This window comes from Ptychodera flava, assembly GCF_041260155.1.
Source record: "Ptychodera flava strain L36383 chromosome 3 unlocalized genomic scaffold, AS_Pfla_20210202 Scaffold_27__1_contigs__length_13241970_pilon, whole genome shotgun sequence".
Lineage (NCBI taxonomy): Eukaryota > Metazoa > Hemichordata > Enteropneusta > Ptychoderidae > Ptychodera > Ptychodera flava.
Genome location: NW_027248281.1, coordinates 928,001 through 942,584, shown reverse-complemented (window position 1 = coordinate 942,584; position 14,584 = coordinate 928,001). Strand labels below are relative to the sequence as shown.

Below are 14,584 nucleotides of genomic sequence, written 5' to 3'. Positions count from 1 at the left end.
TACTAACTAACAAACATACATATATATGTACAGACATACATACATATGTACAGACAGACAGACATGCATACATACATATATTTATTTTTACAGCTTTTAACCTCCAACAGCAGACCAACCTATCAATATCAGCTTGTTCAACTTGATACTACTGCTTATAAACAAGAATTAATTACATTCTAATTAAAGTAAACATGTCTTTATGGTTATCAAGATTATGTCAGAAAAAAAACAGCATATCTGTCAGGTTATAAAGAATCTTCGGCTGATTATCTTTATCAGTATTTTCATCCTATTAACCAAGCACATTTTAACTCTCAAACTAACATTGCAAGTAAGTTTTGTTGAATAAGTTGAGCCAGTAGGTACTAAGAGAAAGCACACCGAAGAGACAAATGTTTGCAACTTAAGAAGTTCAAGGTCATTTTTATTTATTTATTTTTTATTTATTAAACTTCATCACTGGCATACAAAGACAAAGAAGACACAAAGTCCAACAACTAGCTCACCAGAAGTGGCACTCAACATTAGAATAAAATGGCCGCCAGTGAAAGGTTGAGACAAACAGGTGACGAGCACCTCTATAACTGCCCCACCACACATTAAAAATTGAAAAATAAAAACAACAAGGCACATAACAAAATGCACAATAAAAAACAATTTAACATACAGTAAAAAACAAAGTCGGCAGCTGTGGAACAGTGAAAAGACCGGAAATAATTAAATTGGACGACAATTATGACAGCGACATGCTGAAACCCATGTACAAGTATCAGTACAATTGAAAATATTTACAAATTTCTGCTGATAAAATGAAGTTACTCTTGATTTAAAAAGAGAGACGCTCCCCGACATTCTAATATCTGAGTGTAAATGATTCCATAGTGGTACAATTCTATTAAAGTAAAAACGTGTAAATGATTCTGTGTGGCAAGACTGTGGTTTAAGTTTTAAATAGTCATCAATTGATCTCATATTGGGATAACTCGAATTGGCTGAGTAAAAGTGAACAAAGTCATTTAAATTTACATCATAATATCCATTAATACACTTAATGAAAAATATCAAATCTGACATTTCTCTCCTGTATGTGAGAGGCATAATATTAAGTTCTGTAAGCCTTTCTTTGTAATCAGAATCGGGATAATGAAGTATAAACTGTGTAGCCCTTCTTTGCACCCCTTCCAAAGCCTTAAAGTTTTGTTTGGTAGTACCCGCCCACAAACTACAACAATATTCCAAGCCACTCCTAACCAAGACAGTGTACAAGGTCTTACTTACATTTTGTGGAGCATCGAAACCTAAAATCCGCTTTATCAAACCAAGTTTAATATTGGACTTCTTTATAAGTCTTTGTATATGATTGTTCCAAACCAAAGTGGAAGAAATATCCACTCCTAGGTCTGTAATTGAATTAACCCGACCAAGGATCGTGCTTGACATGTTGTAATTATAGATAAGTGGATGTTTACTGCGAGAAATTGTAATAATTTGACATTTAATTGGATGAAAACGGAGATACCATGCTTCACTCCACCTTAGCAAAGAATTTATATCATTCTGAAGACACTCACAGTCATCAATATTATTGATAATTTTGTAACACTTTGAGTCGTCAGCAAATAAAGCAACAGTTGAGTGCTGGACAACACTGGGCATGTCATTGATGTACAAGAGAAATAGCAGCGGTCCTAATATGGAACCTTGTGGAACCCCCGAAATTACCGGGAGCCACTCAGAGTGTTGTCCTTCGACAACAACTCTTTGCTTTCTCCCAGTCAGGTAAGCCTCTAACCAAGTTAATAACTGAGAATGGATGCCAAAGGATTTTAGTTTATGAATTAACAAATTATGGGGAACACTGTCGAAAGAGAGAAACCTCAAAAGCATTATAAGGAATCATGTAACACTTTCATTACACTGTTTACACAGATTGCATAATTGCTATAAATACAACATGAGGAATCTTATAGCCTGGCTTTACCATAAAAACCCTATCACTTTACCACTCTTTTAATTGACCACTCTATTTTTTTCCTCAAAAAATAATTTTATTTTATCCTTACTAAGTCGACCATAATTGGAAATTGAAACTTTCTCTATCTCTTTTTACTTGACCAACCTATCATGACAAACTATTATGAGCAATTTCTTTTAGATAACATACGGAGAACAATACATGACGGTACAGAATATGTCAAAGTTGGGATTCAGGAAAGTTGCCTTTACATGTTTTAATCATCCAAGATGGTAAGCATTTCACTATGAACTGTCAAGAAAGTTGAACTTTCTAATAATTCTACACTTAAATTATTTTGGCTTTGTTGATTTCCTAATTAATTCAATTATTTAAAATCATTTTAATTATTTTTTTCTGGGTGAATTGATAGGGTTTATACAGTACAAGAGTTACATACAATGTAAGTCAAATTCAGTTAATATCAATTATCATCTGACATTGCATCATTCCTATAAATAACACCTCAGCCTGGAACAGCACAATCATAATCTGCTCATTCACACAGGCAGTACTTGACTTTGAATGAATGACCTACTACAGTTCACCTGTGTACCAAATTTGAAAGCATGACAGAAAGTACCACAAAATTTGCAAATTTCACCTTGAGTTCACAGAGTCATCTTCAGGTCACTCTGAGGAACCTGTACACCAAATTAGAAAGTTATGGCATACACAGTTTCAAAGAAGATTTTTTTGTCCAAAAATGGCAAAAATTGCCCAAAAATACAAAAATGCAAATTTTGCCATAATTTTAATGAATTCTATTTTGAGTTATCACAAGGCACCTGCCCACCACATTTTAAAGCGATCTGACAATTGCTTTAAGAGAAAAAGATTTTTTATTGAAATGGCAAAAAAAAGAAAGAAAAAATTTCATTGAAAATAGAAAGCATCAAATATTGACATCAAATCTATATGTTTAAATGAGTTGGGCCTAAGGTACCTAAAAACCAAATATGACAATGATCAGATGAATAATTCTTGAGTTATTGATTTTTGACCATTTTCACCAGTTTTTCTACCTCATTTGCATATCTATGAGACTAAAAAGTTCATTTTAAGAACGGCACATCTACACCATATATGGCATCACTACACCAAACATCAGCTTAATACATGCAGGGGTTTGTGAGTTTTTGCGTTGGACAGACAGGCATCCATACATACATATATACATACAGACAGACATCTCACACACTCAACCATAGTATGGCAAATGGGTGCTAAAAATTGGCTCAGGGGTGACACAGAAACGGCTGCTGATGGATGGACAGACAGACGGGACCCAATCTAGAAGTCCTCGCTGGACTGCGTCCGCGGGGACTAACAAGCAAACAGAATTCCTCTCAAAATGCTGACACTGTCTGCCAGTGGCCGCAACCACTTATTTGCATATGCATATCCACCTCCTACACAATACAAACAGTTCCATTCCCACCAAATCCTCACTCCTGATGATCGCTTGGTGCATGAAACAGCCTGTAGAGTGACAACTACAAGTTCCTAGATTATCAGTACCGGTATTACCTCCCTGCAGAAATGCATTGAGCACTATACTTTGCCTGCTTTGACGATCATATCACAAATCCCTTTGTGTGTGTGTGTGTGTGTGTGTGTGTGTGTGTGTGTATATATATATATATATATATATATATATATATATATATATATATATATATATATATAATATAATATATATATATATATAATATATATACCTATATATATATATATATATATATATATATATATATATATATATATATATATATATATATATATATATATATATATATATATATATATATATATATATATATATATATATATATATATATATATATACCGGTATTTATTCACCATGTATTTGTGATAATCCTGATCATACTGTGACAGGGTGGAATGATTACCTCAAAAACATCCATTCTGTTGGTCCGGATGCATTTAAACTGTGGCGTGAAAGTGGAAAACCAAGGAATGGGCCCCTATTTGAATTCAAGCGTCGTACGCATGCGAGATTTAAATATGCTTTAAGAAGTTGCAGACGCAATGAGGAGCAAATAAAAGCTGATGCGGCTGCGAATAGTTTGTTTACTGGTAATTGTAATTCATTTTGGCAGTACATCCACAGAATTAATGCAAAAACTCCGCCTAGACCAAATACTGTAGATGGCTGCAGTGGTGATGTCAATATCTCTGAAATGTGGCGGAACCATTTTAGTGGTCTCTTAAATGTGGTTCACTCACTTAGAGACAAAGAATTCTTGTTAGATCAAGTTGATGATTGCAACCTTGATCAAATGAGTTTTGTATCACCTATAGTGATGTTCGTAAAGCCATTGACAAGTTACAACAAGGGAAATCTGCTGGTCCAGATTCTCTCTCATCTGAGCATTTTTTATATGCTAGTAATAAGTTAATTGTACTTTTGAGCATGTGTCTCATGTCAATGCTTATATTCATAATGTGTGTCCTCCTAGATTATCTGAAGTTTTGTTAGTGCCCATTGTTAAGGATAATCAATCAATCAATCAATCAATCTTTATTTACTCGACACATACTAACAGAGAGTATGGTATGGTACATCAAGATGTGTTACAAATGTAAGTGAACAATACAGAGAAAGAAAAACAACCATTCATCTCTGTAATACGAAAACATGCAATAATTACATTCATTGGAGCTGCTTCAGCTCAGTATAAACATGTGCTCTTTAAGAAAACAGTAAAAGTCTGAACAACAAATGAACAAAAGTTACCAGGACATTTTTCAGCCCGGAGCTGCTGGAGGGTTCAGCATACATTTGTATTCTTTAGAAATACAGCTAGATCAAGAACATTTTCAAAAACGTAAGCAATAAGAACAATTATCGCCCGCTATTTGGAGCATTCAACAACGAACATTTCACCGGCGATACCTGCTTGCCACGGTGCAGATCCTACATCGTTCAAGCAATCGCGGATTGTGGAAAAGCTGATGGAAATTCAGTTCCGTTCCTTATTCAAAGCTAAACCAGTCAAGAATTGTTTTCGATTCGGATTGTATGGAGACCAAAAAGATTTCACGCACTTCTGCTGATTTGAAAACTTTGAGGGAGAAATCAACTTGTGAAACGGTCGATTGATCTTCACTTATGGTACACTGCAGTCCGCTACATAGGAGGTGCACATGTGCACTTTACGTACAGTGGTTGATGTACCCCTTTACGATAGGTAATCTGATTTGTATTGAAACGATCGTACGACATTTGCGTTTTGCGACATTAAAGTAAATTTCTGCGACATAGCGAACAAGGGAAGGGCACATCCCGCCGTGTTTTCAATCATATGATCTGTGTTTGTTTTTCAGATTTCATCCAAAAACCCACGCGCACGCGGACGGCAAACAAAGAATTTATTTTACAGCGCCTTAAATCCAGTTGTTTGTTTAACTCCCTACATAGCACTCAGCAATAGTTGGGACAGCTAGCCGTAGTCAATGTGTATTTGTAAAAGTTGGGGGGCAAAAGTATACCTTATGAAATCTGAAAAACAAACACAGATCATATGATTGAAAACACGGCGGGATGTGCCCTTCCCTTGTTCGCTATGTCGCAGAAATTTACTTTAATGTCGTCCGCGGGGACTAATTATAAATAGCTTGATTATTCAACATAATGATAATGGAATATGTGGTTAATTTAGTACTTACGAATGGAACATACTTGCTAGCATGATTCTTTCATTAGATGATAGTTTTGGACGTCCAAATTTGATAGAAATAGGGTAGTTGTCGGGATCAGAAATGACATTAATGACATCTCTTCCATCTTCTACCATTCTTCCTGATACAGGGTCTCCATTAATACCAAGCAGAGTATGCCCAACTGCAAAAAAAAAGATTGATTGCACTGCATTATCATTAAGAGCTGGGATAAGTTGCCATTCAAAATATCGGAATTTATCCTTGATCAGACTGTAGGGCAACAGCTAATTATACAAAATTTATAACTGCTAATTTGCATAAAATTTACATAACTTTTCATAACAATTAACATATATACCAGTACATCTTGTAAAATGATATGCCTTAAAATTCCAGAGAACAGTAACGGGCCTCTAACTTTTTCCACTCATTGAAAATTGTTCATATATCACATATATTGGGGAGAAAACAGTTCTTTCATACACTTGGTATTTGAGGTTGTATTTCAATGGCTGATTATCATATTTAAAGGGCAAGTGGCAGAAAATTTAGGCATTTTCTGTCCCGTTTGTGCTGTAGTTTAATCCATCTATTATTGTCTTGTCGAATTTCTTTGCTGTTTGTGTATTTTGTGTGCATGAAAATCAGTATGCAGTAGTGGCTGGCAACATATGACAGTACATGATGTCTTGAAATTTAGTGTAGGAAAGCTTGAAATGGCACTGATTTTGGCATCAACAGGTTTTACCTCACTCTAACCTCAGCTAAGTACAGTTCAAGAGTAACTTTCCGACCTCGCTAGCCTGGGGTTGGCCTGGAGCGCATGCCAGTCTAGCCTAGCTAGTGTTAGCACCTATTGACTGGCATCAGCCCTGGCATCAGCGCCTTTTCACTGTAGCATGAAAACAATGAAAGCGTAATGAGCATGATATTCACGGCAAAACGTAGAAACAATTCACACCTGTTCAGTAGTATGCAGGGAACTGTTTCCTACTCTTCCAGTTGTACATGAAGCCACTTTAGGCAACTCAAAATGATACAAAAGATGATCAAATTGTCTGCAAACTGTAACAATTCCATGTAACCTTTTCCCCTCAACCTTCTCTCTACAGTTATTTATCAACGTGTCCCTTGAGGGATCTCAGTACAGACACTAACTACACATTTATGAAGGTACTACTTCTCAAGAAAATGACATCATTGCTCTGTGAAAATAATTCTGTGAACAATGTCAAACTGATGGTGAAAATTCAATACATGGAAATGTTTATTCACATACCGTACATTTAGCACTTGATTTTACTACGGGAGTTGGTAAAGAGAGATTCCTGACAATGGGAATGGTAAACAACACCCCACATAATTACTGGGCTCGAAATTAGCCCGTAGTCCTGCGGCCACAGGCTACCAACTTTTTCCTTGGGCAACCAAAGTACATAAAATGGTAGCCCACACGAACAAAGCCTGGGACCTGAAATTCAGTCAGTACTTGGCATGCCCTGTCCAGTCCGTCACTTTGGGGGAAGCTACAGGAAATGCAGTAAAACCCTGCTGGACACAGAAAGGCTAGACCATGATTTTTTTTATGCAAATTACAAAGACGACCGTGCAGTGGAACTTTGCAACAAAGTTTCAATATCTGAACTGATCGACTTGAATGATAAGCACTGGAAGTGATGGCCAATAAAAACGCATTTTCGTTGCATTTTCATCATAATGTATTAATCACAATTACACGGAAGTTATGCCTCCTCCCTACAGAAAGCCTATTTCAAATTTCAAAGCTTTCAACGTCTTAGTTTTTCGAAAATTGAAAAAATTTTTTATCAAAAATTGGGAAAATTGCCCCAAAATTACAAATATGACAATATCAATACAATTTGTACAAGCATGACTGAGGTCATCCTGAGGAACATGAATATTAAGTTTCATAGCAATCACATGAGTGATTTCAGAGAACAAGATTTTTTGACTAAAAACGGAAAAAATACCCTAAAAATACAAACATGCAAATTTCATCCCAATTTTTTCACACATAATTTAGAATACCTAAAGAAATCTGCATACCAAGTTTCAACCAAATCTGACCAATGCTTACTGAGTTTTAGCCATTTGCAGGATTTTTCCTTTTTTTCCCCTCATTTGCATATTTTTGGCACTGACATGTTCATTTGAACAAATTCACATCTCCACCCCTAGGTGCACCTGTACACCAAATACTAAGACAGTAGGTGCTACAGTTTAGGAGTTTTTGATGTGGACGGACATACATACGTACATACATACATACATACAGACGACATTTTTCCACCTTATACAAATACCTCCCATTTGCATATATACATATGCATATATACGGGAGCTAAAAACAGAGAAGGCTTGATAAAAAGAAAAGGTGGGAGTGGGCAAAAAATGCACAAGGGATCTGGTAAAAAAGTAATGCTACATCATTGATCTTCTAAATCCTACCCCCTCCTGCATATCAAATGTTCCACCCCTTGGTATTACATAAGACCAAATGACAGGAAGTACATTTACAACCTTGGAGATTTTTAATTAATGCCATGAGTGTTATCATTCTAATGTAAACAGCACTTAAGTTAGTTACAGATAGTGAAATGCCTTCCACTGTGGGTGGTGATTACAACATCTGGAATTATCCTGGATCCAAATTTCTCATCAGTTTTTGTATGTCTTACATAGAAAAGTTGCAAAAATTGGTCCAAAATGAAAAAAATCACCTCAGCTTTGTTTTCTGGATCAAATTTCCTACAAATTGGTATCAAATATGACAAAATTATGTTCACAGCCTTCAAAATTGTCTCACAACATATCCTGGGTTAGTATAGGTCATTTAAGGTCACAAACTGAGAAAAGTACCTAAAATATACAAATTTTGGGGTTTCCCAACACTTTGAGCAGAAAATTTATCTAATAATATCTTTTGGGACTTTATACCAAATTACAAAGCTATCAAACAAGGGACTTTATACCAAATTACAAAGCTATCAAACAAGTAATGTTGAGATAAAGTTTTCTTGACCAAAAATGACAATATTGTCTTAAAAATACAATTTTTTATATTTCAGGACAATTTCCACATATCTAACTATTGTCATCTCTGTACGTCTGTGTACGAAATATGAAAGCTGTCTGTCTAGGGGTTTTAAAAAGGAAACACTGTCTAAGATTTTTTGACCAAAAATGACAAAATTGCACAAAAATAGTAATTTTCCCAATTTTGTCATTAGAAGAGTAACACCCTTGCAAAGAGACAACCCAAATTTGAGAGCGATTGGGCTGGCGGTTTCAGAGAAGAATAATTTTTACTGAAAATGAGAAAAATCACAAAAAAATTCAGCAAAAATACAAAATTAAGGATATCTTCACAATATTCATAAAACTGTATAAGGTTAACCTAAGGTACTTGCACACAAATTTTCAAAGCAATCAAAAAAGCAGTTCTTGAGTTATTAATTCTTAACCATTTTCACATTTTGTAAGCTCATTTGCATAATTTTGGCAATGCAGACTTCATTTGAACAAAATCCCATCTATAGCCCAGGATGCATCCACACACCAAATACCAAGCTGTAACGTGCAGCAGTTTGCGTGTTTTTGATGTTGACGGACATACTGTACGTACGGTACATACATACATACCACATACATACATACATACATACATACATACATACATACATACACACATACATACAGACGCCATCGACTTCAGCCTATATGATAAACTCACATTGGTAAAACCAAATGTGAGCTAAAAATTGTACCGAAATGGCTGCTATGACAAAGATCTGTGCCCTTGTACCCAATTTGAAAGAAATCAGTTCAGACATGCCTTAGTTATGGCTTAAAACACGAAAAAATCGTAACAAAATGGCTGCCTGGCGGCCATCTTGGATCATATTACAACAGAAATCAATATGTATATGTATGACATAGATCAATGCCCTTGTACCAAATTTGAAAGAAATCGGTTGAGACATGCCTCAGTTATGGCTGAAAACACAAAAAAATCGTAACAAAATGGCCGTCTGGGGCCATCTTGGATCGTATCACAAAAACAATCGACGTGCATCTGTACGGGGTAGGGTACTATCTTTGTGCAAAGTTTGAAAGAAATTGACCACAGCATGTCTGAGATATCTGCCTGAACGGATGCACTCAAGGATGGACGGACGGACAGACATGACCCAATCTATTAGCCCCCTGGACTTTATCTGTGGGGACTAAAAACTGTCACTGCATCCTTTTTGCAATATGAATATGATGAGAAACTAAATTTTTATTTTTCTTGGCCCTATACATGGGAGTCTTTGGAGAACTGCCTTACATGGGGAGTCTATGGAGAACTGCCTTATGCATATCGGTAGAAGTCTATGGAGAACTGCCTTATCCCTTTTCCTGCCAACTCGGTGAAAATCCGCTTGAAATTCGGTGTAGCCAGAATCTAAGCACTGGTGACCGTCTTTCTACCAACTCAGTGGAAATAGGGCCCTTTTTGGGTACCCCCTTTCCTGCCGAGTCACTCGCACTACGTTTTGCTATCCCCTGTGCGTTTAGGGGTCATCCGAGGACAGGTTTTCTGACAAGGAACACCTTTCTACCCTACACCCAACGATGGCAAATGTGTACGGTACGCCGGGCAAATTTTGATATAACGATCAGACAAGAGAAGTCACGCATAATGGCATATCAATTTTTTTCTTGTGACGAGTACGTCGTCGGCCTGCATCAGATGCTGTTTTCAGGCCAAAATTCGCTCATCAAGCTTAGCGTGTGTCCGGTCCAGGATATCCCAATACTTCTGACGGGGTCGGAGTCGGATAGACACATTGTCATTGCCCAAATGATGATGCTAAACTCTGAATGACAAATCAAGAAATGTTCAATACCCCCGGCACAGAGGTGTGAAGCCGTACGGTATCTGGGTATAGTTTCAAATGGAGTGTCGTTTGTACAGTCCCCATGAGTCTATTAAACCAAATGTTTATTTGACCATGGAGCTAAAAAAGGATTATTTGACTTCCTCTGTTTTGTTCAGTCGTCACTTAAAGCGTACTAAGTATCCACGAGGGCAAGTGCCAGCATATCGATAACCCCTGCGATGCAGTTTCGCTGCATATCGGTCAAAGTTCAGTACGTCTGAGAAATTTACGAGATTTTCTGTCCGAGTCCGAGTTTTGGAATGCATCTGATTTTTGTGCTTTTTGGTTCCAATGCAAACAAAGTCTCGCAACACAAATTGGCAAATAATGTAATACATGATGCTTGTTTTCTGACTTCTGACCGCCATCTTGGCCTCATAAAAGTTTTACGTTTCCTGGTTGAGTACGTCGGGATAATGGTTCAATCTTCAGAAAATACTCATTTTATATTATTTTGACACTGATTATTCCAAATTTTATAAAAACATATTAGTTCAAAGAATTTGAGAGATTCCAGCGATGCAGATCCGTGGTTTTGCATTGCAGTATATTGACTTGTAGTGGTAATTTTGTTGGTCGAGGACACTGTCCGCATCCGGCGCCAAGCGACACACTGCGGGAATCGGTGAAATCTGAAATCTGTCACTCAAACGCACCAAGTATGGTGAAAACACCTAATCCCAAAGTGTACGTATTCCAACGTGCTCATAGACGTTCGACGTGAATAGTTTATATTTGTAAATCTACTAATATAGTGGCGTTTGACGCAAAACAATGAAATCGAAACTATGTTGACATGGTGGAGAACAGAGAATTCAAAAGGTTACATAAGGTCAATGCTACAGGGATACCGCCTGCACTTAGCAGGGACTGCTTTTGTTATGCAAACCAGCTAGCAGTACAATATGGCTGCCAGGCATGTGGACACGTCGATGGCTAGAACAATGGAAGCATATTGCGTTGCACCCGTGCATCGCAAAAGTGAACTGAAGACTTGGGTGTAGTGACTGGTTATCACTGGTTAGCTGCAGCCCAAGCCATGTTGGTACAAACCCGTACCTGACTGAGGACCACTCGATTAAGTCAGTAATGAACGGTAACACTCGTAAACCAACTCCCAACTGAGCTGGGTAAACTACGTGAAGCTGTGCTTCAATGGCTCAGCCATGTCGTTAACCCTTTTCCTGCCAAGTCGGTGAAAATCCACTTGAAATTCGGTGTAGCTAGAATCTGAGCAGCCACGGCCGTTATCCTGCCAAGGCAGTGGAAATCGGGCTACTTTTTGGTACCCCCTTTCCTGCCTAGTCGACGGAACTACGTGTAGCAAACCCTTGCTCACGCTAGGGGTCGTTCGAGGACAGGTTTTGGGCGAGGAACGGCGTTTGCTCTCGAAATGGGTTCACAGGGAGTCCAACGACAGGGAAAGGTGCAGAAGGTACCCAGCCAGTCCCCCACCCCGTTGGGGGACTGTTTTTTTGGGGGGGACGAGTAGCGTACTTGGCAGGTTAGCACGGTGACGTATCCTAGCGGAGTTTGGGCTAACTTGGCTCTTAGGCACTACATAGATTGCGGCCGAAATTGACCATCTCGGCAATGCTAATCTGTAAGGCAACCGCCTAAGACCGCCTCAGCTGGCGGTGCAATTTTTGCCAATGGTGCGAGACGAAAATCACGGACTTGGTCCTGATTGACGGGAAGTGCGGACGGATTTGACGGACTCGGCTTGATTAGTCCCTGACATCGAACTGATCCGAACGGACTTGAGCGACATTTGTGAAGGGTAACCACCGCTTTTAACCGACTTGTTACCTTCTCGAAAAGACTACCCGCTCAGATGTCGGACGTTGTCGGCTGCACTTGGCTCTAGACGTTCAAGCCGTGCAACGAAACACACCGCTTCAGCCTTGCCATTCACGAACATGGCCTCAAAATTTGATACCATTGTTCACCGACTTGGCGGCTGCAGTTAGATGCGTGAACCGTTGTTCACCGACTTGTTACGCCTATGTTGTCCCTGTGAAGTTCGGCTAACGGCCGAGTCTAACGGGAGTTGGCAGACCTGTGTTTGGTTTATACCGTAATATATGACCGACTCAGGTAGAGGTACCTGTCGGTATATTCCGAGTTTTACGCACTCGGGCGTCAATGACGGGTCGTCATCACCGCTGATGACGTAGACGTGCTGGCCACGTTATTTGAAGGAGCCATGTTTGCCCAACGGACGAGGCCGAGACAGCTGTTGACAATTTTGGCATCTTTCATCTTTGACCGCCTTAGTTGGGTAAGCCGCTCGGTAGGCGACGGTTATGACCTAAACAAGCCGCTGAAGCACTGTTCGTTGCCGTACAAGAACGAGACGGCCAGTCCATTACTGCTTAATGGGCGATCCGTCGGGTTGGCTTGTCACCGACTTGGATGACAATACGCCCTGCTAAGGCATACTTAGAAGGGACATGAGGTTAAAGATACAGGTTTCCCACCCGCACTAAACATGGGCTTGGGCCAATGTCCTTGGGTGGCAGGTGCGCATGCCACATACCCAGCTGGATGGAATGTCAAGTTGAGATGCTAATGACATTGACTATGTTATGCTAAGTGCTCGAGGGATTTGCATTGCAAATGAGTATTATTAGCATATCAAATGGTACGGACAGGCAATTTACATGACGGGTAGGAATGTCAGCGCCGGTTGGTGGACTGATTGCCGTAGGTCCATTATAATAACAGGTGGCTGCATATATAAACACCCCTGCGTCCAATCATGTCCAGGGCTTTGTTTCCCTGTGGCTTTAAAAGGGTGGGACCTGCTAGTCTGTCGACACTGTTCCAGACATGAGCTTGACGGACCGCAAAAGTTTTCTGAAGGCGAACAGATGACTGAAGCTCAAAGATGCAGAGTCTCCGGGCGGTAGTGGTAGCGATCGTTGTGATGTCCCTAGTACACGTTCTAAGAAGTCGGGCAAGAAACGCTCCCGTAAGGCGAAGCTATCTCCGGCTGAAAAACCCAGTGGTAAGCGTAAACGTAAGACTGATTGTTCTGCCGATGAGGATGATGATGGGTAACCGGTTGCCAGTGGTTCTCACCCGGCTGCTCCGGGAGAGACTACTTCACCTGCAGAGACTACATCTGCTCTTGTGGGAGATACTTCACCTGCACAGACTACGTCTGCTGCTGCTAGTGAGACAGTTAGTAACGAGACGGCTGATGCCATTGGTTCTCCGCCGGCCGCTCCGGGAGAGACACCACCTGTTGCGTGCACCATGAGCCCTCATCCTGCGTCAGGAGAGGTTCCTGTGCCCAGTGCGAAAGAGCTTGAGTCCTCGTCATCAGCAGAGGCTGCCCAGCCCGCTCCTGCCATAGTTTCGTGTGCTGCGATGTCCCCGCCGAAAAAGATAGTGCAGAGGGGGTTCGTTATCAGGATAGCCCACCTGATTTTGAGCCAGATATGATCCTTGATGCCGCTACGGGCGAGTTCAGGCCCAGACGCCCAGACGACGGTGATATCACCGCTGAGTCCAACTCGGAGGTTGACGAGGATGCGGCAGAGGACGATGACTTTTATGACAGGCAGTATGTAGGTGAGGCAAGCTCTGACGACGATGATGACGTTGCTGCTGTGTTGGCGGAGGACGACACCCCTCCTGTCTGGCGTATGTCGGAAACTACCGATGCTAATATATTTGAGGAGACCGATTTTGACCATGAGAGAGGACCGACCTTCACCTTGCCCAGCCACTCCCGTGAGATCGATTACTTTTTTAAGTTTATTCCAGCTACACTGATCAGATTGGCAAAGGACGAGACTAATAAATACGCCAAATTCCACCAGCGATATATCGCTAGAAAGATCGATAAATACTGGCGTAACGCTGACTACCGAGAGGTGCAGGCGTTCATTGGCGTCTAAGTCTGTATGGGTCGGTGTAAGGAGGA

General features: G+C 39.8%; 1 protein-coding gene across 1 annotated transcript in view; it reads right to left on the bottom strand.

Annotated features, from left to right (window-relative positions):
* The window catches only part of LOC139126505 (trafficking protein particle complex subunit 4-like), a 48,002-nt gene that overhangs the window by 8,493 nt on the left and 24,925 nt on the right, over nt 1–14,584 (bottom strand). The window contains exon 2 of the mRNA XM_070692562.1: nt 5,711–5,885. Coding sequence (XP_070548663.1) covers nt 5,711–5,885 — 175 coding nt within the window. The remainder of the gene's footprint in view (nt 1–5,710; nt 5,886–14,584) is intronic.